At 44.0% G+C, this 27,079-nt stretch overlaps 1 protein-coding gene across 1 annotated transcript in view; it reads right to left on the bottom strand.

Annotated features, from left to right (window-relative positions):
* NUS1 (NUS1 dehydrodolichyl diphosphate synthase subunit) overlaps nucleotides 1-26,347 on the bottom strand; it is a 41,152-nt gene extending 14,805 nt beyond the window's left edge. Inside the window, exons 1-3 of the mRNA XM_030556183.1 lie at nucleotides 25,736-26,347; nucleotides 5,360-5,482; nucleotides 54-206 (exon numbers count right to left, since the gene is read on the bottom strand). Of these exons, the coding sequence (XP_030412043.1) occupies nucleotides 54-206; nucleotides 5,360-5,482; nucleotides 25,736-26,117 (658 nt within the window). The 5' untranslated portion in view covers nucleotides 26,118-26,347. The remainder of the gene's footprint in view (nucleotides 1-53; nucleotides 207-5,359; nucleotides 5,483-25,735) is intronic.
* Nucleotides 26,348-27,079: the final 732 nt, after the last annotated feature.

Here is a 27,079-nt window from a genome sequence, read left to right as displayed (position 1 = left end):
ACTTGTTAGCACATAGTATTCCCTCCCTGCCCCAGGCACAATACAGTACTTACTACTTAGTAAGTTGTTTAAGACATTCACATCCAGGTCCGTATATTTTCTTTGCTGTTGTGCTACCAACTGGCAGAAGTTCTGAGCAGCTCTCACTATGTCTGCCTTTCCATCTTCTGGGGACAGCACTTTCAATGTAGATTGGCAATTTAAAACTGCAAGTACAAAGCACAAAATTGTTTTAAAAGCAAGTGAACTTTTGCAAGAAAGGTTATTTGTTTACAGTTCTAGGAGGCTGATGAACTATTCAGAGAATGGGGACAGGGATGCAAGTTCTTGTATCAATAACCAAGTGTGCACATCTTGAAATCTCACATTTTAAGAAGCAATGCACTAAAGCATTTCTACACAGTGTACAAACATGTATATCGCAACTACATCTTTTTAAAAGTTTCTGGTGTTGATAGTCTCAAGGTTTGTTACCTTAACTTTGTATTTCCTACAGTTTGACCTTAGGACATCTTCCAGGGATCTTGTAAGTGCCTAAAAGCCTACCACTTATTTAACAGTGTCATTAGTCTCAGGCCAGTTTCCAAGCTGTGGGGCAGGAGGGCAAGGCCACTCCAGAAGGCTGCATTGGCACTTGCTGCATATGACTGCTGGAAGCACTGTGCCAGAAGACTATGGTACCAGGGAGCAGGGTAGGGAACAGAATGGAGGGATCACCTGGGCTCCAAATGGAGTTGCAATCAAATGAAAAATGGAAAGCATACCCATAAAAAACAGAAGGATGAGATAAATGAAAGAAAGGACAGACAAAAATAAGAGAGTAGCACAAAGAACAAAACAGGAGGCAGGATGTGACAATTCCAGACACAGCATAATGGGACATGGGTGAAAGGCAGACTGGATCTTTAAGAAACTCATAATACATTTATAATTTTAAATTATTTGGTTGCAAGTAACTGCTTTACAGGAGTCTTTGAAAAGGCTATAGACAGAGAAATTAAGACAGAAAAACAAGGGTTATGAGGCTACTAGGGAAGACAGCCACTAGTTTTTAGTCTTTATCACTAGACTAAGTGAATGGAAGGGATGAAGGTAGGGTACCCATGCTAAAAATACACAAGCTTCTTGCTAGCTGATGTACTTATGGCCCATTTTTGAAAGGAGATATACATTCCATATTTCTTGTCTGAGGAGTAAAGAAAGATATTCAGTCACAAGTTCATCTGTGAGGGGCAAACTTTGCAGTGGGCTTCAACTGACTACTTGCATCCAATGCATTTACCCAAAGAACCAGGAAAACAGCTCGGAATCATTAAATATGCTTTGTGCTATGTGTAACACACCAGGTTTATTATTTAGGTTCTCAGACTCAGTCACGGACTACAGAGCACTTGCTGGTAGCCCATGAAAAGTTATGTGGTCAGATAGTGCTGGCTCTCCTTGTTTTCAGCTGCTTTCAAGGATGTCCAGGTTCTTCAGTGCAAAGGGGAGCCTGAAGGTTTGCAGAAGCATCCAGGAATAAGATGGGACTGCACAGCTATCTCAATACGGGCCGATGCAGAATATATACATTTGAACTTTGAGAAACAGGATTACAACTATCGCTTGGCTGAATTCGTACTCGTTAGCACAACGCAGATTTCAAGCGTGGCCCCTCTATGGGTAATGGTAGGGAAAAGTCTCCAGCTCTGGCATGCAGGGTATGCACATACCTAAGTGGAATAGATGTCTGCATCTACTCAAAAGAATTATCTGATCTCTAAAGATACTATACTGACTTGGACCAAGATATTTTTAAAAATGGATGCCTAAAGTTAAGCTCTTAAATAAGCGTTATGTTTAGACACAAGTAAGTGGCCTCATTTTCTGAAGTGCTGAACACTCAGCAGCTCCCCCTGATGTCACAATTAGTATTGTTTGAAAGGACAAAGGAACTGGCAGCTGGCCTAAATGAGGCTGACCCACCTTGGCCTCAAAGAGCCAGAACTCTTACAGCTAAGAGCCTGCCCTATATATGGAAGCCGAGATAAGAGTAAGAATTCAGCCAATGATTACGGCAAGTCTACACTACAAAATTAAGTCTACCTAACTTATATTGACTTATAGCCACTGCAGTAATTAAACTGCTTTTGCATGTCCATACTATGTTCCTTGTGTCAGCGGTGCGCATCTCACCAGGAGTGCTTGCACCAATTTAACTGCCAGCGTGGGGCATTGTAGGACAGCTTCTGAAAGGCAGCAACAGTTGATGTAAGCAACACAATGTCTATACTGACACTGTGTCGACCTAACTAAATCAACCTCTCGCAGAAGTGAAGTTATTAAGTCAGCAGAGTGGGAGAGCTACATCAGTGAGAGCTGAATTTTAGCATAGATATTTAGAGTTAGGTTGATTTAAGTTGCCTTATGTCTATCTAACTGTAGTGTAGCCCAGGGCTTAGATAACATGTCTATACATTGCCCAGTACAGTGGGGTTTCTGAATGTTACTTAACACAAATATTGCATTGAAAAGAGAGAGGAAACTGATGCTGCAGTCTAAAACCAAAATCACCAGCAAGACTTTGCCATGCTATCTACCAAGAGAAGAATAGATAAGGGAGCAGGTGGAGAAGCAGAAGCATCTAGATGCATGGGGACAAGAGGAACATGATACTCATTGTTAGTGTGTCTTTACTACTGGAAGAGGAGATGGGCAACAAGACAGTCTTGCACCCTGAAAATCCAAGGAACCCTTGTTGTGTGCCATATAACATTAATAAAGTATACATTCAAGACACTGAAATTCACCCCAGAATTCTTGCAGTTGAGGAAATGAAAAAAAACTTTAAAATGTCTTTTTCAGAAGAACTACCAATAAATAGAAACTTCTGAGGCAGATGCTGGCTGGCACATTAAAAGGAATGTATCCCTTCTCTCAGGAAATCTTCTAAAGTAGTACTGCAAATCTGGTGAGAGAACCCTGTGAGTGTAAAGAACTGAATGACTCAAGCAGTAAAAGACTAATTTTAAAATTATTGGGTCTCTCACATTCATAATAATAGGATACAACTTGATGACTGTACTTTTTAAGTAATAATCTGTTTGGCAAGTAGCATTTCTTACAAGTACAGTATTTGTCTTTACAAATGCACTCCTTGAGTAGCACAATAGTATTGTTAGTCTGGCACTATATTGTTACAATACCAATGTTATATACCCAAGCAGACAGTTGCACTTTGCAGCAGCTTACCCAGTGCCTTAAAAACACTTGTGGAGAAGTTTATATACTGAGGCCCTTAGTTACAGGCTGTCCTTCTTGCATATGGAGGTCTCTATCTTATCAAGAAAGCAAATATGTTTAGACATGTCAGCTAGTTAGCTAAAACAACGAGGAGTCTTGTGGCACCTTAGAGACTAACCAATTTATTTGGGCATAAGCTTTCATGGGCTAGAACCCATTTCATCAGATGCATGGAGTGGAAAATACAGTAGCAGGTGTATATACATAGTACATGAAAAGATGGGAGTTGCCTTACCAAGTGAGGGGTCAGTCTAATGAGACAATTACATTAACAGTAGAATACCAAAGGAGGAAAAATCACTTTTGTAGTGGTAATGCGGGTGGCCCGTTTCAAACAGTTGAGAAGAAGGTGTGAACAACAGTAGGGGGAAATTTAGTTTTTCTAATGACCCATCAACTCCCAGTCTTTATTCAGGCCTAATTTGAGGGTGTCCAGTTTGCAAATTAATTCCAGTTCTGCAGTTTCACGTTTGAGTCTGTTTCTGAAGTTTTTTTGTTGAAGAATTGCCATTTGTAAGTTATGTTATTGAGTGACCAGGGAGACTGAAGTGTTCTCCTACTGGTTTTTGAATGTTATAATTCCTGATGTCAGATTTGTGTCCATTTATTCTTTTGTGTTGAGACTATCCAGTTTGGCCAATGTATATGACAGAGGGGCATTGCTGGCCATCCTCATTACCACTATAAAAGTGATTTTTCCTCCCCTGGTATTCTACTGTTAAATTAATTTTTCTCGTTAGACTGACCTCCCACTTGGTAAGGCAATTCCTATCTTTTAGCGTACTATGTATATATACCTGCTACTGTATTTTCCACTCCATGAATCTGAAGAATTGGGTTCTAGCCCATGAAAGCTGATGCCCAAATGTGTTAGTTTCTAAGGTGCCACAAGGACTCCTCATTGTTTTTGCTAATACAGACTAACACGGCTACTACTCTGAAGCTAGTTAGCTGAGTCAGAAGAACTGATTCCTAGTGTCTTCCTCTTAATTGTGGAACAGGAAACATTCACTAGATTTGTTTGTGTATGCTAAATTGTGAAAGTAACCTTATTGTAGACATTCCTGCCCTGGTCCCCTCATGCTTCATGAGGAAGCTACTGTTGCACGCAGCAGTGGAAGAGCTTCTGTTCACTCTTCCCTTTTCCCCTCTTATGGGTACTGTGCACACTGCCAGTACTGAGGCAATGTTTGCTCCCACATCCTTCTCCTACCCAGAGCTAGTTAATTTCACATAAAGAAAGGAGGCTGGCCAGCATGCTGAAAAAACAAGAAAAAGTGAATATGCAGGTGACCTCTCCCCTATGAAATTAGCTTATTCTGCATCTTCTATTGGGAAGTGTCCCCTTCATTTCTACAGCTAACTGTGAAGTGTTAGCATAACTATGGACATATAAAATTTAAGAATATTTGCTTCCACTAATAATTCTCACATAGATTACGAGGACAATATGTCCCTTAGACCAGTGGTTCTCAACCAGGCACACATTTACCCCTGGGGATACGCAGAGATCTTGCAGGGGGTACATCAACTCATCTAGACATTTGCCTAGTTTTACAACAGGTATATAAAAAGCACTAGCAAAGTCTGTACAAACTAAAATTTCACACAATGACTTGTTTATACTGTTCTATATATATTATACACTGAAATGTAAGTATAATATTTATATTCCAATTGATTTTATAATTATATGGTAAAAATGAGCAAGTATGCAATTTTTCAGTAAGTGTGCTGTGACACTTGTCTTTTTATATCTGATTTTATAAGCAAGTTGTTTTTAAGTGCGGTGAAACTTGGGAGTACCCAAGACAAAGACTACTGTAGTCTGGAAAGGTTAAGAGCTACTGCCTTAGATAACAGGATCCTTTGAGCAACTACTACAAAAACAACACTAGCCCAGGATGGTTATAAACATTCTTTGTCACTCACTTTAATGAGGGGCTAAGGAAGAAAGAGGGGAAAGAAAGAGTAAGTAGGTAGCAGCGAGAGGGTGGAATGTACATATAGCATGATACATAACCCTCAAAGAACAAACCACTTAGTTTTCTCAGGGCGCTCATCACCACAATCCTACCTTGGTCTGTTTTGTCTTGATTTGCAAATTCCACTGTATATTTGGAGCAATCTAGACCCAAGAGTTCCTGCTGCTGTTTTAAAATTTCATCCATCAGCCTTGCGTTATTCCTCTTGAAGATTCCTTAAAAAACCCATAACAAAACATAAGTCACTTCAGTTTCCACTTTTCAGAAAGAATGTTGTGAAAACAGAGAAAAGAAACAGGCAGTAAACACTAGTTTTAAACCAGACTCAACAAGATTAATAAATAACTGAAGCAGATGATACTACATAAATCTGGCTTCATGGTGACCTTGGAAGAGAAAGTTAACTACATACAACTTTAGATCTGGTGTATGCTGTTATCGTTCTTGGTATAGCTGAACCACTACGCAGTGACATTTGATAGTTCTTTAAAAAGCAGAACACTCACTTCACTGCTAGAACGCTCTAATTCTATGACCAATTTACCATTTCCACGTCAGGCGCAAGTTAGAGACAGAGAAGATGTACAAACAAGCAGAAGCAAGGAATTCCCATGTTCTAATGCTAGCCTTGCACCAGCTCCCTCTGTGGCCTAAGACAAATGAAACTTTGTATCAGGACAAATAGTGCATGGCTAGCTCAGCTGTAAAGCTAGGGTGCACAGCATAACCTCTTACATGTTCTTAACAGCTTTACAAGAATCAATGTTTGTAAAATACACTGTAGACTAAATTATGAGAAGTGAGGCTAGAGCAGATGACTATTAGAGGCAACACAAACAATTATCAGAGTAGCAGCAGTGTTAGTCTGTATCCGCAAAAAGAACAGGAGTAGTCCTGTTTGTTTTACAAACAATTATAACTTTTACAGTCAGATTTCATAGCCAATACTGACAGTACAGGCCTATATTTATTACAGCATATTGCGATCAACTCACTATTTGACACTTAGGAGAATAATACTGCTCATTTTATTACAAAAATTCACTGCTCAAAACTTCATTAGTATTTAAAGTTGACCACCAGTGCCTCATACACTTTACTTCGGGCTGGTCTACGCTACGGGGGAAAATTGATCTTAGATATGCAACTTCAGCTATGTGAATAACGTAACTGAAGTTGAAGTATCTAAGATCGAATTACTCACCATCCTCACGGCGCGGGATCGATGTCTGTGGCTCCCCCTGTCGATTCCGCAACTCCGTTCGGGTTGGTGGAGTTACGGAATAGATATAAGGGCGTTCAGGGATCGATATATCGCGTCTAGACGAGATGCAATATATTGATCTCCGAGCAATCGATTGCTACCCGCCGATACAGCGGGTAGTGAAGACGTACCCTTCATTTCTTGGTTTTCAGAGGTTTAAGAACACACCAACCTCAGTCCACTTTAACTCTGCTCCTAGAAGCCGGCAAGAGCCACAGGGAATATACTGAAAGTATGTTTCAGCCAGCGCTACTCTACAATAAGAACACGTACCTAAGGAATGATGAAGTAAGCATACTATTTTATGTAATGTGGTATACCTTACAGAATTGTATTCTTTCCTTCATCTGCATGCACTCCAGCTGATCTTCACTGTGTTAGGGACTGCTGCATTGACTGGTGCAAGGATTACTTGCAGTAGTTTACCACAGCTCACACTGCAGTATGAGGAGAAGTACATCTACATCCAAAGAGATCATGAATCCTTCATTTCTGTGCTGAGTTATGTAGGTTGCACAAGCAGAAAAGCACAACAGCCAATTCTTGCTGTGGGGTTTTGTAGAACTCAAACCATAGGACAGTACACTTCAAGGAGGACGTAAGTGCAGGCAATGTTCTCAAGAGACTAAGATAAAGGTCAAGGAACAGTAATAGCTGGAATGCTGATGTTGTTTTTGCAGAACAGATTAAGTTCAGGCCAGGCATAGCCAGTTTTGTTCACTAAGCCTGTTCTAAATGCAGTTTGCCTTAGTGAGGACAGAGGTTTTCCTACCATACCCAGATATTTTGATATCATTTGGAAAGATAGTGTGCTATGTTGTCTGTCAGTGTGGAAAGGGGCTTCACTCAGAGGGCAGGGTTTCAGTTCCAGCGTGGGTCTGGTAGATACCTTAATGCTTTATATCCTGGTATTTTAAGGTTTAACCATACATGTGCTTGATGTTTTGGAAGGGTACGAGACACGGCTAGTCACTCTTAACTGTGAATTAACCAAATTTTTTTTAAACAGTGAATTCAAAAGTGAAAGTGGTTCTAGTAGTAAGGGGGCACAAAGTCTTCCTGGAAACCTTGCTGTCACTAAGCTACCGGGTTTATTCTCTTCTTTGTTCCTCCATGTCCCCAGTAGGGGTTGAGAGACCTTTGAGAAAACAGACTGTGGGCTGGCTGCAAGGAGCACATCTACCAGCTGGAGGCACCAAGGAGTGGAGATGGACACCAGACTCCATTTTGAAAGAAAGAGCTCACCAAAACCCTTTTCAGCTAGGACTGCAGAGAGATGTGGAATGGTTTGTTCATCTCAGTAGGATGTTCTCAAATGAATCACAACATGTCACAGAGATTAATACAATCTGACAATAGTTCTGAAAGGTGTCAGATGACCCATTTAACTCAATAGGTGTTCTTCTCCCCATCATGAAGTCTACTCCAGCCCTTGTTGTAAGATATTAGTTTTCATATGCACGGTGAGATGTTGAAAATTAAAACAAACTCAATGTGATGGGTGTACGTTGATAATCCCTTGCCCAAATTACACTAAATTTGTGTAATTCTTTTGAGGTTTAGAGTGTGTGGCCCCTTTAAATCTTTTCACTGAGGGGGGAAGTGCTGATTGTTCCAGAAGGAGGAAGTTATGGGGCGGGGGGCAGGGAGGAGGGAAAGTGACAAGGTGCGTGTGTCTGGAGCTCTAGACAGAAGGCCAGCAGGCCTTCACAAAGTGAAGCAGCTGACAACTTCCATGAAGCCTGGGAGGGGCAGAGCAGCCCATCGGAGACACTCCAGGCAGGGGGAGCATTGTGCCAAGGAGGAATCGCCTGAGAAGGACAAACTGGAGCTGGACCCAACTTCACTGCTGCGCAGAACTGTATGGGGCCATGATTCCTGGGGCTTGTGACTTTGCATAGCAAATAAAGAAGGAGCATGTTAGCTTGTTAAGTGGGAAGGTTGTTGCTCTGTGTGGCTTTGCAAAGAGCAGGAGAAGAGGATACTGGAGAGGTTTGTTGGGAAAATTTTGCTAACACCAAAGATAACCAGGAGCACTCAAGATTCACGCTTGGACTGGAACTTTGCCCAGGGCTCCTGAATATTGCTCGGTGGGGCCTTGTGTTAAATGCAACCCTGTTTTACTGATCCCCACCATCTCCCCTCTCCCCCATCATTTTTCTCCTTTCATCCCTCTGTAAACAAATATTTCCCTTTTCTATATTCATTGTAGCCTTCCCATAGGTGTTTACTCTGGGGGTGTTAGAACAAATGCTCCTGTTGTGGAAGGGACTGTCACTGCTGCATTCCTGCACATGCCTTTCTTGGCTAGAGCTGCCTGCAGAGTAGACTCCATCTGGACTACAATGGTGCTAAAGTTACATTTGTACCACAAACTCTACCATGGCCCTTTATACGACATTAATACACTGGCTGATAGTAGCACCCTCACAAGCTTAAAGCAAGAGTTTCATTTTAAGAGGGGTGGAAAAAGCCTACAAAAATGATGCTTTAACCAAAGCAACAGAACTTTAAAATGTTTATTGTAGTTTGTGGAGTGCTTGATTTTTTTGTTACAGTTTACGGGAGGGGGAATATTTGGAGTTTGATATGATTACTGGCTTTCTAAAACAATGTGCAGAAAACATTCTAAGGATGCTGACATGGACAGGACTTGAACTCACAGTATATGGGTGCTGTTTGGGTTCAACGGTCACAGGATGTCACCTTGAGCCACCTACTTATTCCGATGTTCGCAAACACTCTGGCATGCAAGCAATACTGGCCGTCTCCATTGCAAATGTACAAGTGATTTTCTCTGGTTCAGCAGCTTTGCTTGACCCACATTGTAGATCCAACTTTTACTCTTAATACCTTTTGTCACAAAATGGTCCAGTATCACTCTCTGAACAGGAATTTCCTCTGTTGCAAAGGGATCCAACCACTGAATCCCACCTGCTGCTAAGCTCACTGTTTCTGGGAAATGACTGATCTCTGTTCCTAGTTCTGGATTGCTCCAGCGCACTCTCAGGCGCTGATGCCAAGGTCTGACCACCTTCTCAAGCAGTAGGATCATGTAGTCTGACTGCTTAGATCCTGAAGATAGTTCCTGGCCCCCTGAAGACTCTCAGTTGTTTCGACATACGTCCCCCCACAGAGTCCAGATGGCTGCAGGAGCTCTGGTTTGTGTAGCTGCACCATTCAAAAACAGTGCAACGTTGTGCAGTCTATATAAACATTTAATTATAAAATCATAAGTGAATATAATGTAACAGATATGCTTCACGGAAAAGGTCTCTTGTAAGGTATTACAAAGCTTATAATCTACTGAATGTAATCATCCATTTATATAAACGTACCACTCTTATATCTGAAATGAGAAATATGAAATATAACTGAGGGATTACTGTGATGACTCCCATTAACTAGGACCATTGTCTGCAAATGACTGTTTTACTTGCAAGTCTTCCTGTATACGCATGTGCTGGCAAGTGGGCAACGAAGTCTTGCAGTGACGTGATTTTGTCACCTGAACTGGAATCCATCTTTAACCTGGTGTCTTTCCATTGAGAAGGAGGGGGTGGGAACTCAGAGAGGAACAAAGGATTCCCACCTTATGCAAAGGATATATAAAGGGGCAGAAGAGAACAAAGAAGGAAGAGCCATTATGAAGAATCCCCTAGCTACCACCTGAGCTGGAACAAGATCTGTACTAGGGGAAAGAATTGTGCCCAGGTCTAGAAGGTGTCTAGTCCGGGGGGGTCGAGGAGGAAAAACAAACAAAAAAAAAAACTTACTGAAGCATCTCTGAGGGTGAGATTATCTGTACTTGGTTTGATTAGACATAGATTTGCACATTTTATTTTGCTTGGTGACTTACTTTGTTCCGTCTGTTACTACTTGGAACTAATTAAATCCTACTCTCCGTATTTAATAAAATCACTTATTAATACCTGGGGGAGCAAACAACTGTTCATCTATCTCTATCAGCATTATAGAGGGCGAACAATTTATGAAGCTTATGCAGGGTAAACTTATACATGGTAAAATGGATTTATTTGGGTTTAGACCCCATTGGGAGTTGGGCATCTGGGTGGTAAAGACAAGCACACTTCTGTGAGCTGTTTTCAGATAAACCTGCAGCTTTGGGGCAGGTAATTCAGATTCTGGGTCTTTGTTGGAGCAGGCAGTGTCTGGCTCAGCAAGACAGGGTGCTGGAGTCCTGAGCTGGCAGGGAAAACAGGAGCAGAGGTAGTCTTGGCATATCAGTTGGCAGCTCCCAAGGGGGTTTCTGTGATCCAACCCGTCACAGTACAGTATGGAAGTAAAGTAAGGAAATACAGGCTTAGCAAATGAATTCCTTAAAAACACACACAGACACACCTCAAAGGTGAGTGTTACAGAGATATGGAAAACAAACTCCTGAATGCTTTCCCTTACGGACTGTCCACATCAGAAATGCTACAGCAGCACAGCTGCAGCACTTCAGCATAGACAATATCTACACTGGCAAAAGGGGGCTCTCCTTCAGAGCAGGTAATCCAGAGGCAAGGCCAATGAAAATTTCAATGACCTTGCGCTGTCTGCCACAGGTTAGGTCAGCTTAATTATGTCACTGCAGGGAAGGTGGTAGATTTTTCACACCCCTGTGCAATGCAGCTGGGTTCATCTAAGTATTTAGTGTAGACCAGGCCTTTATCTGACCTCACTGCCTTTTGTGAAGGCTTGGGTTTGATCAGCATCCTCAGGGAAGGTAAAGTCCCTATCTCCACTCTCTCCAGATTGGTCCCGTTTCTGTTAATGAATTAGCTTCCCTCCCTTATGGAGCATTTTTCTTAAAATGCCTCTGGCAGCTGTTCTGTCCATGCTCCTTCACAGAGGAATTTCTATGCTTCAGTGAGGTGTTGACTTCAAGGCACAAATGTCATTCGAAGTCAATGGCCCTGCCACTAGCAACCTCATTGTTCCACCAGGGGAGAGCCATTCACTGTTGATGGCCTTTGATTGCTCTGTGACAGCTTCCCAGACAGTGTCTGTACTTGTCTACATATGCAGCAGCACCCCTGCAAGTGCCTGTCCGCATAATAAAGCCACCTCTGCAAGAGGCAGAAGCTATGGCAGGAGGAGAAGCTGTCCAGTCGACACAGCACTGTGCACACTGGTGCTTATGTTGGTGTAACTTATGTCACTCAGGGTAGTTTATTCACACCACAAGTGAAATAAGCTGTAGTGTAGACATAGCCTGAGAGAATGAATTCTTAAAGTCACATCAGAGGTAACATTCAAAGGGTGTTCACCAAGTAAAAATGCAATAAGGTGACAATCCTATCCCCCAAATCTTTCACACCCTTTAAAATATTGCTTCCTTAAAGAGGCAGCAGGTGTGGGATATCACCTCAAAGTGGGTGATTATGTTTGAAGAGGACCAGGCCTGGTCTACACCTAAACATTAGGTCGATCTAGTTCTTGAGGGCTGTGATAAGTGTCACACAGCCACCAAATTAAGTGAACCTAAACCCCACTGGAAATGGAGCTAGGTTGACAGAAGAATTGTTCCCTTGACCTAGCTCCTGCCTCTCAAGGGGACGGATTTACTAACATGGAAAAAAGTCCTTCCATCGCTGTAGTAAATATGGCGCTGAAGTGGCATAGCTTCAGCTCTAGCAAAGCCACAGTTTGACCCAAGTGCATGAAAACCCCCTAATTTGTGTCATGTGATTTAGGGAAGAGAAAAAGGTGGGTCTATCTTGGGACCCTCCAGTTCCAAATTTGGAGCTTGAAACTGACCCCAAACCAAGCCAGAAATATTTTCTTCTTTAAAACTGATTAAATACATTGCTTTGTAAAAAAAAACAAACATTTAGAATTAATTTTGAAATTACAACATATGTTTAGGCCTAAATTTACTATAATCCGTTAATAGTCTAATTAAAAACAAATATTCAAAGTGATACTTGTTTGCTGCTGAAGTTATAAAGTTAGATCACTGGTGAAGTCACTGGCTAAGCACCCAGGACTAGAGTTTGTTGGAATGCTAAACCAGTTTTTGACATCAACAGCTTCTTCTGCAGGTGCAGAGAAAACATTTTTTCTTCATTTTATTCAATTAGTTCAGTTCGAGGACTAGTTCATTCAAACTTAAGAAACCAACTGGGAAAGCAAGAAAACTTGTTTGTTTTTCCTTCTAATGTATGGGTTTAAAAAAAAAAGGTATGAGAGGATGAGATCTACTAATTCTGAAGTCTTGAGCTATTCAATTAGAAACAATCAGTTCAGTAGCTACCTTTGTTTATGAAGCCAGTCAGTATTAAATGCAGAACTTTTTGGCAAATTCTTATAACTTTTTTCCTTTTGCATCCAGCACGGTTAAGGTAGTTTTATTTAACTAAAGACAATTTGAAAATGTTTATGCATTTTTAAAAAATATTTCCCTTTGGACAATGTATTAAGATATATCTAAGCAACACATATTCCATGTATGGAATATCCTCCAGCTTCCTGTTTGCCATTTTCCAGCGTTATGAGTTTTAAACTAATCATTTAAACCTCATGACTTCAGTGTCAGCACGTTAGCTTTCAGTGGCAAGAGATGAGAATAGTTTTAGCAACATAGGAAATCTTTAGTAAAAGGCAAAAAAGATTTATACGATCTGAAGAAAAACTGGTGTAGCAGTCACAGCAGATTTCGTGATAATATAGTGTCTATTCAATGCAGCCTATTTAGAAGCATATAAAATGCTGGTATTTTAGGCTTATTTCTTATATGGGAAAAGATGCTTTCAATTGTATGTCAAACTAATTTAGTCAACGGCAAATCCTCGGGACTCTTTGTAAGCTGCCTCAACCAAGTTTAAAATCTTTCATGTATTTTTCAGAATGGACTTAGTTTATAAACAACCAATTGTCACACTGTACACATTTCCTAAATAGAAAGTTATTTTGTGCAATTTTTGCTAGGGTATGCACTTGTGTTTTGAAAACAAGAATTATACTTGGAGACATAACAGTGACTACAGACTACTATGGCAAGCAAACGGCAGCAGCAAGCTCAGTGATCTCTCCCTTCTAACTTATTATTCCTGTCTGGGCTTTTCTTAAGGGGAAGGTTAGCCCGTTAAATATCTGATGAAAACTAACTAGATAACTTATTGAAGCTTTTCAGAAGTTTCAGTCAAGAATGAGAGGGAACATAGCTGAGTGGTTTGTGAATTCAATCCTTGAGGGGGACACTTAGGGATCTGGGGACTGGTCCTTTGAGCAGGGGGTTGGACTAGATGACCTCCCAAGGCCCCTTCCAATCCTGATATTCTATGAAATATAAACAAAAATTCATTTACAATTAATATTAGACATATCCTATGACTTCAGAGTAAATGGAAACTACAACAAACAAATCCTGCTACTATGGATTATTGTACAGTTCATAACCATATTGCAATGGTTAAGTATTTAAAATATATCTTTAGAGGGCAGTTTTTGCTTTCCCTCCCTCAAAAAAAAAACAAACAACACACCCAGGTCTCAAGCTCCCAGAAGAGGAGGAAAGAATAATGATCCAAAAGGGATTTTAGCTCTCTGAAGGGGTTGTAGTGTAGTACAAGCTACAGTCACTCCTTCTGCTACTAGTAATTTAGAGATGAAAGTCCCCAACCCAATACCAGTCAATTCCCATAGCCATTCAATGCCCTGCATGAAGTTTGATATTCTAGGGTTGGAAGAAGGAAAAAAATTAACTTTGGTTTGTGTCAATGCAATGATACTTAAACGGACTATATTTGTGCCAACTCAGCCATTAGTAGAAGGGAAAATTGCAAGGTTAAAAAAGTCTCCTTGCCACAGGAGAATTCCCCAATATGGATGAGGATCTTAATCACCATTTTCTACAACACACAAGTAATTCATTTAAAAAAAGCCAAGATTCTAGCCTTCTATTTTAAATATAAGATTACAAATGTAAACTGCATTTAAAGTCATGCAGATTTTTCTGCCCTAGTGTGCAGAAAGATTGCTGATCAATGAAGTCTAGTTAAATTAACAAAACTAGTCAGTTTCACAGCTATTCATAGCCCTACTGGTAGCAAAGGAACACATGATTTTTGCCAATTTCAGACTGCTGCAGGCTATGATAATCAGTGGAAGTAGGCATTTGAGTTATGCAGAGAGGAAGACAAACCCCCCACCCCCAACCCAAAATAAGGGAAACAAGAGAGGTAGAATAGCAGAGACCTATTCCAAACCCGACATGGCAACCAGAATGCTCTAGGGTGAAGGAGACCTCTACCTTCAAGGCAGCTACGAAGAGGGAGCTTCAAGTGTATAGCAAGCAAAGCAGCTGTGTTACCTAGCCAACAAAATAGAAAGGCACTAAAGCAGGGTCCAAGGTGGGTGTGTTTTTATTTAGGCAATCTCTTGCTAGTAGAGAGGCCTGGTCTACACTAGAAAATTAGATAAGCCTAGCTACATTGCTCAGGGGTACAAAAAATCCACACCACTGAAAGACATAGTTAAGCCAACCTAAGTTCCTGTGTAGAAAGCACTAGTTTGATGGAGGAATTATTCCGCTGACATAGCTACTGGCTCTCAGGGAGATGGATTACCTCCTCTGACAGGACGACCCCTCCCATTGGTGCAGGCACTGTCTTCACTGAAGCACTACAGTGGTGCAGCTTCAGCAGCAGAGCTATGCCGCTGTAGCTTTTTAAGTGTAGACAAGACCTAAGAAATTTGTCAAGCCCTGAAAAACTAGCTGCTTATATAGAGGTTCTTATAAGTCTTCAGTTGGGATGAAGACATTTAACTCGATATATTTTGGTTGAGAAAACTGACCAACAGCATTAGGCTCTTTTGTAAATTGCCACATCTTTCCCTTTGGGAACCAGATGCAGTCACAGAGTGGCAGGGAGAGCAGCTCCCATTGGCTGGGAACAGGGAACTCCAGCCAATGGGAGCTGCTGGGGCAGTGCCTGCATGCGAGGGCAGCACAAAGAGACCCTCCACCCCTCTCCCCCGCAGGAGCTGCTGCCAGACATGCCTGCTGCTTTTAGGAGCAGTATGTGGCCACGGCAGTCAGGGAGCCCACCTTAACTCCACTGTGCTGCCGCTGCCTGGAAACCGCCTGAGGTAACTGGCACCCAGCCGGAGCCCACACTCCAAACCCCCAGGCCTGAATGCCCTCCTGCACCCAGCCTGAGCCCCCTTGTGCACTCTAACCCCCTGCCTCAGCCCCCTCCCAGAGCCTGCACCCTGCACCCCAACCTGCTGCCCCAGCCGAGCCCCCTCCTGCACTCCAGCCCCCTACCCAAAGCTCAGCCCAGATCCCTCCCACACTCCAAACCCCTGAGCCGCAGCCCAGAGCCTGCACCCCAATCCCAGTGAAAGTGAGTGAGGGGGAGAAGAGCGAACACTGGACAGATTGCGGGGATGCAGTGAGCAGGGTGGGGCCTCGGAGAAGGGTGGGGCAAGAGCAGGAAAGGGGGCAGGGCAAGGGTGTTTGGGTTTGTGAAATTACTCTTATTTCTACATTTTCTTTGAGGTAGATCCTGGGTTTGCACTTAAATTCAAAAAGTGATCATGTGCTTAAAATGGTTGGAGACCACTAATCTGACAGGTGTTTGTCTAATCTGCTCTTAAAAATCTCCAGTGACAGAGATTCCACAACTTCCCTGGGCAATTCATTCCGGTGCTCAAGCACCCTGACAGTTAAGAAGTTTTTCCTAATTTCCAATCTAAACAGCCCTTGCTGCAATTTAAGCCCATTGCTTCTCGTCCTATCCTCAGAGGATGAGGAGAATAATTTTTCTCCATCCTCTTTGTAACACTTTTTGTATTTGAAAAACTTGGTTATCATGTCCCCTCTCAGTCTTGAATAGTTCAGTCAGGAATCATTCCCAAGGAAAAAAATATTGTCAATACTGTGTCAGCTGGCACACTAAGATAACGAATCGAACTATTTTGTTGAAAGTCTGCACGATCTACTAGACAGCTGCTTCCTTAGGATGCTTGCTAAATACAAAGGAAGAGACTTGTTAAGGCTGTAGACTGGTACTCAAGAGATGTGGGTTTAATCCCCAGCTCTGCCACAGATGCCACCTTGGGCAAGTATCTTATTCTTTGCCTCAGTTTTCCCTCTATAAATAGGGGATACTTCTACTTTTCTCTGACCCTTTGTATGTTTTGTCTATTTAGAAGCGACTGTTTGTGCTAAACTAGAGCCCAAAAGGCCTGACCAAGATCCAGACCCCATTGCATTGAACACTGTACAAAATACATAGTGATACAGGTCATCTTGTGGTAGCATGCCTTACTAATAGTTCCACACTCTTACTGTAGTCAATATTTTCAATTTAATCTTGCTGTAATATTTTTATCCTTCCTAAGAGGCATACAGGTCATGAGCTCAAGAATTACTGAGAGGAAGGCCAGACGGTAAAGTATATAGCTAGATATCATCAGTGTCACCAGACTTGTGAGATATTGAGGGCCCTACAGTATCAAGCTCAAGTAAGCAGTTCTAGTGGGATCTTACCCGCTGTTCTTGCACAGAAGTGAACCATAATACTTCAGAGATGGATATTTACATCTTTAAAATTACTCTCATCTCTTACTATTCATTGTAAGTACAAGGTTCCTCTACCTACTAACCAAAGCCATGGGTGACTAAAAAGCTTCTTAATAGCATTTGCAGTGACACTAGGGCTGTTACTGAGCTTATCATTGAAATTCCCATTGTTGTTACAGCAATGGTGTAGCTCCACTAGTGCAATGATCCCCAAATTTTATGTCAAACTCCTTGTGATCGTGCACTCCATACGTTTCATGGAAATATGCTAATGAGTGTGAATATAATGTAACTGAATATGCTGCATGCAAAAGGTCTCTTGTAAGGTATCGTTACAAAGTTTATAATCCACCGAGTGTGTTCATCCTATTTTTTTATCATTCTTGTATCTAAAACTAGAAATATGAAGTATAACTCTAAAGTCCTATTGTAATGACAAAGTGTGGGCCATTAATGGTGGCTTGGAATGTTGATGGCTCCCACTGACTAGGACAATTGGTTGCAAATTGGCCATTTACTTGCAAGCCTTGCTGTGAGTCATGGAGGCTTGCGGTCCTCACAGGAAATGTGACCATGTCACCTGCTACTGGAATCTATCTTAAATCTGATGCTTTTCCATTTAGAAGGAGGGGAGGGGAACCAAGAGAGAAAAGATTCCTGTCAAAGCAGCAAAGAATCCTGTGGCACCTTATAGACTAACAGACATTTTGGAGCATGAGCTTTCGTGGGTGAATACCCACTTCGTCAGATGCATGTGGTGGAAATTTCCAGGGGCAGGTATATATATATGCAGGCAAGCTAGAGATAAGGAGGTAGTTCAATCAGGGAGGATGAGGCCCTGTTCTAGCAGTTGAGGTGTGAAAACCAAGGGAGGAGAAACTGGTTTTGTAAATGGCAAGCCATTCACAGTCTTTGTTTAATCCTGAGATGATGCTCATTATCTCTAGCTTGCCTGCATATATATACCTGCCCCTGGAAATTTCCACCACATGCATCTGAGGAAGTGGGTATTCACCCACGAAAGCTCATGCTCCAAAACGTCTGTTAGTCTATAAGGTGCCACAGGACTCTTTGCTGCTTTTACAGATCCAGACTAACACGGCTACCCCTCTGATACAAGATTCCTGTCTTGAGCCAAAGATAGAAAAGGGGGTGAAACAGACCAAAGGGGGCTGCCAGTCATGAGAAATCCCTTAGTTACCACCTGAGCTTGGAACAAACAAAGCTGTATTGGGGAAAGGATTCGGTCCAGACTAGAAAGGAGTCTAGTCTGTGAAAGAAGCTTATTGGAACATCTCTGAGCAGGAGGTTTACCTGTATTCAGTTTCTTAATGCATTAGGATTAGAATTGCGTGTTTTGTTTTATAACTTACTTTGTTCTGTTTGTTACTTGAAACCACTTAAATCTTATTTTATACTTAATGAAAGTCACATTTGCTTATTACCTGTAATTAACCAAGAGTAAGTGATTAATACCTGGTGGAGCAAAGAACTGTGCATATCACTATCAGTGTTATATAGGGCAGACAATTTATGAGTTTACCTTATAAAAAGTTTATACAGAGTAAAACGGATTTATCTGGGGTTTGGATCCCATTGGGAACTGGGTGTCTGAGTGCTAGAGACAGAAGTACTTGCTCAGCTGTTTTCAGTTAAGTTTGCAGCTTTGGGGGCACGGTTCAGACCCTGGGTCTGTGTTGCAGCAGGTTAGCATGTCTGGCTCAACGAGGCAGGTTCTGGAGTCCCAAGCTGACAAAGAAGACAGGCTCAAAGGTAGTTTCAGCACATCAGGTGCTGAACAGTCCCAAAAGGGTGTCTGTGACTGAACCTTCCACACCCCTCATTACCCATAATGTAATCTGTCCACATGCATCTTATAGCCAGGGTGGAGCAGGGAGCAGAGTGGGTACACCCCACAGTTTGGGGAACATTGCACTAATGTTTAAACTTGTGTCATCTAACCCTGAGCAACAGGATTTACTGCAGACAACTTATGGATCTGATAAGAAACGTATCAGGACAGTGCTAAGTCATAATCTCAATTCTTGCTCAATGATCACTACTATTGTCAAAGTGTGACACACTCCAATAAATTTCACATTGCATAAGACCTACCAAGATTAGAATAATCTTGTATGGCAATAGTTTCCAATGTTGTTGGAGCAATTAAAGCAATCTCTCAGGAGTCTGAAACCAAAAAAAAAAACCCACACACAACTAAACCCTTATCCACAGCAGCCAATATATACTTCCCCAAGAAGCTGAGCATGCATTAGCCACCACAACCTAATGCCTCTTTCACCAAAAGAATATTTAGTCAACAGAATAGTGCAATAAATACTGCAGAAATCCTCCCTGGATCTAACCTAGCTCCCCCAGTATCAAGCCTACAATTCCTAAACAAGCTCAAAGAAGCTAGCCAAAGATAACATCCTAGATCCTGAAGTTTGGATTCAGGCCACTACATAGAACAGGAACAGCATTAGTGGCACTGATGGATAACATCATGCTTGTCTATGAATGGAGGAGACATCCTTTTCCATACTCCTAGATCTCTTCACATGGCTGATCATGAGAGATTGCTATCCCACCTGATGGAGGTAGCAAAAGTCCAGGGGAATGCTCTAAAGTGTTCTAAATCCTTCTTGAAGGAATGCCTAAAAAGGTAGTGATTGAAAAAGTACATATCCACCAGATCTCTTACCCAGACAGACCCACAAGGACCAATTCTCTCTGAAGTCCTATTTAAGATCTACATACAGCCACCAGAACTGGTGTGAAATCAGAAAAATCATATGCAAATAGCAAAAAGTTCTATCCTTCATATCATACAACACTACTGTAATCAGAAACACTTTGAAGAGCCCCTCAGTGCAGTGCAGTCTCCTTTGGCTGAAGATAGCCAATTGTACAGTAAGTCCATCTGCAGTTTAGCTTTCACACAGCACAGTTTTACTTGTGGATGCTGTTATCTCCAAATGGCTAGATGACTCTGTCTATCCTCACAGATGACTTAGCTAGCATTAGTAATAGATGCTCATCACTTCCAAGCTGGACTAAAGTTATGCAGCCTAGCTGGGAACAAAGCCATCAGATGTCAAGAAACTAAGGCCTTGTCTACACTGCCATTTTCCAGTGCTGCAACATTCTTGCTCAGGGGTGTGAACCCTCCCCCGCTCCGCCACCCAAGTGCTGCAAGTTTCAGCACTGTAACATAGCAATGTAGACCCCCTCGCGGAGGTGTTTTTTTTTATAGCGGTGGGAGAGCTCTCCCCTAGCACTGGTGCCACAACTACACAGCACTTTAATGTTGCTAATGAAGACATGCCCTGTTGTCTCTCAGCTCCTTAGAGCTCACATCAAGTGCTGGTTTTGTACAAGTCCTCAGCAACATGTGACGGCATGAATATATGAAGTCTGTTCTCTGCTCACTGCAGTGACTTCCCATAAAATGAGAAATTCAAGATCGGTCCTCCTAGTCAAGAAACCCCAGAGTTTGGGCCCAGAATACCTAAAGATCATCCTTTCAACAGCTCCACTCCTCTGGCACAGTAGAGTTGTTTACTACAAGGGTAAAGCTCATCTATGTAGGAGACCAAGCTTTTTCAAGGGATGATCCAAGACTGGATCTTCTGCAGGATCACTAAATCTCAATGCTTGGTTCCAAGCTGAAAGCATACTTCCTTGATCTTGCCTTCATCAATATAGAACATAGCACATTCCAGGTAATACAATTTAATAATGTAAAGTTTAAATAAAAATGTACATATCCTTCCCCCTTTGAAGAAGGAAGAATCATTTGAAAAAGAGACACTAGTTATAGTGCTTAAACTTTTGAGAGATGCTCCGACACAAGATTATAGAATAAAAACAGCAAACCAAACATGCAAATCCATTTACCAGCAGTAAACCTGACTCTTTTCCTACTGAGTAACAGAGGCCTAAGTCACCAATTCCTACAGAATCCAAGTTCCCATTTAACTAACTTTAGTCCTAGACCATGGATCATAGACTCATAGAGACTCATAGACTCTAGGACTGGAAGGGACCTCGAGAGGTCATCGAGTCCAGTCCCCTGCCCTCATGGCAGGACCAAATACTGTCTAGACCATCCCTAATAGACATTTATCTAACCTACTCTTAAATATCTCCAAAGATGGAGATTCCACAACTTCCCTAGGCAATCTATTCCAGTGTTTAACTACTCTGACAGTTAGGAACTTTTTCCTAATGTCCAACCTAAATCTCCCTTGCTGCAGTTTAAGCCCATTGCTTCTTGTTCTATCATTGAAGGCTAAGGTAAACAAGTTTTCTCCCTCCTCCTGATGACACCCTTTTAGATACCTGAAAACTGCAATCATGTCCCCTCTCAGTCTTCTCTTTTCCAAACTAAACAAACCCAATTCCTTCAGCCTTCCTTCATAGGTCATGTTCTCAAGACCTTTAATCATTCTTGTTGCTCTTCTCTGGACCCTCTCCAATTTCTCCACATCTTTCTTGAAATGTGGTGCCCAGAACTGGACACAATACTCCAGTTGAGGCCTAACCAGCGCAGAGTAAAGTGGAAGAATGACTTCTCGTGTCTTGTTTACAACACACCTGTTAATGCATCCCAGAATCACATTTGCTTTTTTTGCAACAGTATCACACTGTTGACTCATATTAAGCTTGTGGTCTACTATGACCCCTAGATCTCTTTCTGCCATACTCCTTCCTATGGAGTCTCTTCCCATTCTGTATGTGTGAAACTGATTGTTCCTTCCTAGGTGGAGCACTTTGCATTTATCTTTATTGAACTTCATCCTGTTTACCTCAGACCATTTCTCCAATTTGTCCAGATCATTTTGAATTTTGACCCTGTCCTCCAAAAAAGTTGCAATCCCTCCCAGTTTGGTATCGTCCGCAAACTTAATAAGGGTACTTTCTATGCCAACATCTAAATCGTTGATGAAGATATTGACCAGAACCGGTTCCAAAACAGACCCCTGCGGAACCCCACTTGTTATACCTTTCCAGCAGGATTGGGAGCCATTAACAACTACTCTCTGAGTACAGTTATCCAGCCAGTTATGCACCCACCTTATAGTAGCCCCATCTAAATTGTACTTTCCTAATTTATCTATAAGAATATCATGTGAGACTGTATCAAATGCCTTACTAAAGTCTAGGTATATCACATCCACCGCTTCTCCCTTATCCACAAGGCTCATTATCCTATCAAAGAACGCTATCAGATTAGTTTGACACGATTTGTTCTTTATAAATCCATGCTGGCTATTCCCTATCACCTTACCACCTTCCAAGTGTTTGCAGATAATTTCTTTGATTACCTGTTCCATTATCTTCCCTGGCATAGAAGTTAAACTAACTGGTCTGTAGTTTCCTGGGTTGTTTTTATTTCCCTTTTTATAGATGGGCACTATATTTGCCCCCTTCCAGTCTTCTGGAATCTCCCCCATCTCCCATGATTTCCCAAAGATAATAGCTAGAGGCTCAGATACCTCTTCTATTAACTCCTTGAGTATTCTAGGGCCATGTCTACATCTAAAATTTTGCAGCGCTGGTTGTTACAGCTGTATTAGTACAGCTGTATAGGGCCAGCGCTGCAGAGTGGCCACACTTACAGCAACCAGCTCTGCAAGTGGTGTTAGATGTGGCCACACTGCAGTGCTGTTGGGCGGCTTCAAGGGGGGTTCGGGGAACGCGAGAGCAAACCGGGAAAGGAGACCAGCTTCGCTGCGGTTTGCTCTCGCGTTCCCCGAACCACCCTGCAAACCGCAGGGAAGGAGACCTGCTTGCTCGGCGGTTCGGGGAACGAGAGAGCAAACCGGGAAAGGAGACCAGCTTCGCCGCGGTTTGCTCTCGCGTTCCCCGAACCACCCTGCAAACCGCAGGGAAGGAGACCTGCTTGCTCGGCGGTTCGGGGAACGAGAGAGCAAACCGGGAAAGGAAACCAGCTTCGCCGCGGTTTGCTCTCGCGTTCCCCGAACCACCCTGCAAACCGCAGGGAAGGAGACCTGCTTGCTCGGCGGTTCGGGGAACGAGAGAGCAAACCGGGAAAGGAGACCAGCTTCGCCGCGGTTTGCTCTCGCGTTCCCCGAACCCCCTGCAAACTGCAGGGAAGGAGACCTGCCTGCTCGGGGGTTCGGGGAACGAGAGAGCAAACCAGGAAAGGAGACCAGCTTTGCTGCGGTTTGCTCTCGCGTTCCCCGAACCACCCTGCAAACCGCAGGGAAGGAGACCTGCTTGCTTGGCGGTTCGGGGAACGAGAGAGCAAACCGGGAAAGGAGACCATCTTCGCCGCGGTTTGCTCTCGCGTTCCCCGAACCCCCTGCAAACCGCAGGGAAGGAGACCTGCTTGCTCGGGGGTTCGGGGAACGAGAGAGCAAACCGGGAAAGGAGACCAGCTTCGCTGCGGTTTGCTCTCGCGTTCCCCGAACCACCCTGCAAACTGCAGGGAAGGAGACCTGCCTGCTCGGCGGTTCGGGGAACGAGAGAGCAAACCGGGAAAGGAGACCAGCTTGATTACCAGAGGCTTCCTCAGGTATGCTGGGATACCTGCTTATTCCACGAAGTGTCTATACTTGATTACCAGCGCTGGATCACCAGCGCTGGATCCTCTACACCCGAGACAAAACGGGAGTACGGCCAGCGCTGCAAACAGGGAGTTGCAGCGCTGGTGGTGCCCTGCAGATGTGTACACCTCCTAAGTTGCAGCGCTGTAACTCCCTCACCAGCGCTGCAACTTTCTGATGTAGACAAGCCCTAGGATGCATTTCATCAGGCCCTGGTGACTTGCAGGCATCTAACTTTCCTAAGTGATTTTTTACTTGCTCTTTTTTTATTTTCTCTTCTAAACCTACCCTCTTCCCGTAAGCATTCACTATACTAGACATTCCTTCAGACTTCTCAGTGAAGACTGAAACAAAGAAGTCATTAAGCATCTCTGCCATTTCCAAGTCTCCTGTTACTGTTTCCCCCTCCTCATTGAGCAGTGGGCATACCTTGTCCTTGGTCTTCCTCTTGCTTCTAATGTATTGATAAAAAGTCTTCTTGTTTCCCTTAATTCCCATAGCTAGTTTGAGTTCATTTTGTGCCTTTGCTTTTCTAATCTTGCCTCTGCATTCCTGTGTTATTTGCCTATATTCATCCTTTGTAATATGACCTAGTTTCCATTTTTTATATGACGCCTTTTTATTTTGTAGGTCACGCAAGATCTCGTGGTTAAGCCAAGGTGGTCTTTTGCCACATTTTCTATCTTTCCTAACCATCGGAATAACTTGCTTTTGGGCCCTTAATAGTGTCCCTTTGAAAAACTGCCAACTTTCTTCAGTTGTTTTTCCCCTCAGTCTTAATTCCCATGGGACCTTACCTATCAGCTCTCTGAGCTTACCAAAATCTGCCTTCCTGAAATCCATTGTCTCTATTCTGCTGCACTCCCTTCTACCCTTCCTTAAAATTGCAAATTCTATGATTTCATGATCACTTTCACCCAAGCTTCCTTCTACTTTCAAATTCTCAACAAGTTCCTCCCTATTTGTTAAAATCAAGTCTAGAAAAGCTTCCCCCCTAGTAGCTTTTTCAACTTTCTGAAATAAGAAGTTGTCTGCTATGCAGTCCAGGAACTTATTGGATAGTCTGTGCCCCGCGGTGTTATTTTCCCAACATATATCTGGATAGTTGAAGTCCCCCATCACCACCAAATCCTGGGCTTTGGATGATTTTGTTAGTTGTTTGAAAAAAGCCTCATCCACCTCTTCCGCCTGATTAGGTGGCCTGTAGTAGACTCCCAGCACGACATCACCCGTGTTTTTTACCCCTTTTAGCCTAACCCAGAGACTCTCCACTCTTCCGTCTCCTATGTCCATCTCCACCTCAGTCCAAGTGTGTACATTTTTAATATATAATGCAACACCTCCTCCCTTTTTCCCGTCTATCCTTCCTGAGCAAACTATACCCATCCACACCAACATTCCAGTCGTGTGTATTATCCCACCAAGTTTCAGTAATGCCAATAATGTCATAGTTGTATTTATTTATTAGCACTTCCAGTTCTTCCTGCTTATTATTCATACTTCTTGCATTTGTATATAGGCATCTAAGATACTGGTTTGATCTTGCCTCCCAGCTTTGCCCTGACCCTCTTTTCTCTCTGCCATTATAGCCCGTGCTCCCTCCTGTTTCCAACCCAACTCCCATCATACCTTCATGGGAATGCCACCCTACCCTCCTGAGCTGGCAGGCAGGCATGAGGACTCTGCTGCTGCCTGGCACTTTCTCAGGCAGCAGAACACGGCCAAGGGGTCTCTGGTGGTTTCACAGCTGCTGCTAGAGCCAGGCAGGCAGAGATGAGCCTGGAGATCCCAGGACAGCAAAGACGAGGAGTGGGGATGGAGTTATTCACGCAGGAAGGAAGCTCATTGGTAACAGCCTCCGAGGCGTGCAGGGGCAGGCAGAGCTCCCCCAGGCGACGGGCGGCCCCTCTCCCCAGCCCGTGAAAGTGGGGGTGTTTCTCCAACACCGACTAGCCAGAGGAGCCCCCTAACAGGACACAGCGGCCACGGGCCGAGCCAACCCCCGCCGCGCTGTATCCGCCCGCGCCCGTTACCGAGCACAGGAAGGTGGCGCCCAAGGCCCCCTCTCTCCCCGCCAAGCCCCCGCGCTCACCGTGGTGGTCGTAGACGCTGACGTAGGAGATGCCCACCGCCATGCACCACACCACCAGGCTGGCCATGTCCGCGTAGCTCGGCTCCTCCTCGGTCACCACCAGCCCCATGTGCACCGGCAGCTTCTCCAGGGACCGCCCGTCCCAGCGCCCCCGCCCGCGCGGCACCCGCCGCGCCGCGCCCGGCTTGTGGAAAGCGAAGGCCCCGGCGGCGGGCGCCAGGAGCGCGCAGGAGGCGGCGGCAGAGGCCGCGCGGCGCCACCAGCGCCAGAGCCACGAGCGGGGGCCTCCCCGCAGCCGGCCGCGGAGCCACGAGAGCAGCGCGCGCAGCAGGCAGAGCAGGGCGTGCAGCAGGCGCCACACCAGCTCGCACGCGCCGCTCATGGAGAGGAGCGAGCGCGAGCCCGGGGCACCAGCTGAGAGGGGCGGGTGCGCGGGACGGCTAGAGGGTGCGAGGGATCCTCAGCCACAGCGCGCGCCACGCACCCTCATCCCCACCCACGCCTTGCCCAGCCCAGCCACTGTCCTGCTCCTCACTGACACCGCCTCATCTGCTCAGCCGCTACCGCTGGCGCCGCCATCTTGCTTTTCGCCTGCCCTTTGACCCCGACGCCGCCGAGCCCCTATTGGCTGAACTCCTAGCGGTGGCGTCACTTCCTCTATTAGGGCGAGAATGATGTGGCCAACAGGAAATGTCTGGGCTTGATGGTCCGGCTCGGGGTGTTGCCCGCCGCGCACAGGGGCTGGAGGCAGAGATCTGGGCACAGCGGCCCCTCGCGGGGAACTGGGTAGCAAACGGTAACTGTATAGCAAAGCGTCAGACCGCTCTTCAAGCCCCCTCCTCTCAGCTCCAGGCAAAGGCGGGAGCTGAGCCTGGGGCGCTCAGACAGGCCCTCCAATCACTCGCTTTAAAGGCTGGATGCAGCGTTTTTCTCCCCACGCTCTTTTGATGGATGTGGCAATGACAGCTGCTTAATTTATTGTTACAAGAAACCTCTTAGGTGTCTCAGCTGCTTGATGCCAGAAGTGGGGCTCCCAGTTGTGGGTCACTATCAGCCTTGGATCAGGCACCTAACTCCATGAGAGGAGCGAATAGGGTGACCAGATGTCCTGATTTTATAAAGACAGTCCCGATTTCTCGGTCTTTTTCTTATATAGGTTCCTGTTACCCCCCACCCACCCCCGTCCCGATTTTTCACCCTTGCTGCCTGGTCATCCTAGGAGCAAAGCCCTTAAGGACACCCTTTCATGGCTTGGCTCCCAGTCTAGTATGTTGTCTTTTTTGGCTCATGTTCCAAGTGATTTTTTAGGTGCCTAAAAGGTGTTGGAGTGCTGAGCATTGCAAT

This window comes from Gopherus evgoodei, chromosome 3 (genome assembly GCF_007399415.2).
Source record: "Gopherus evgoodei ecotype Sinaloan lineage chromosome 3, rGopEvg1_v1.p, whole genome shotgun sequence".
Taxonomy (NCBI): Eukaryota; Metazoa; Chordata; order Testudines; family Testudinidae; genus Gopherus; species Gopherus evgoodei.
This window is presented reverse-complemented; position numbering and strand designations above follow the sequence as displayed.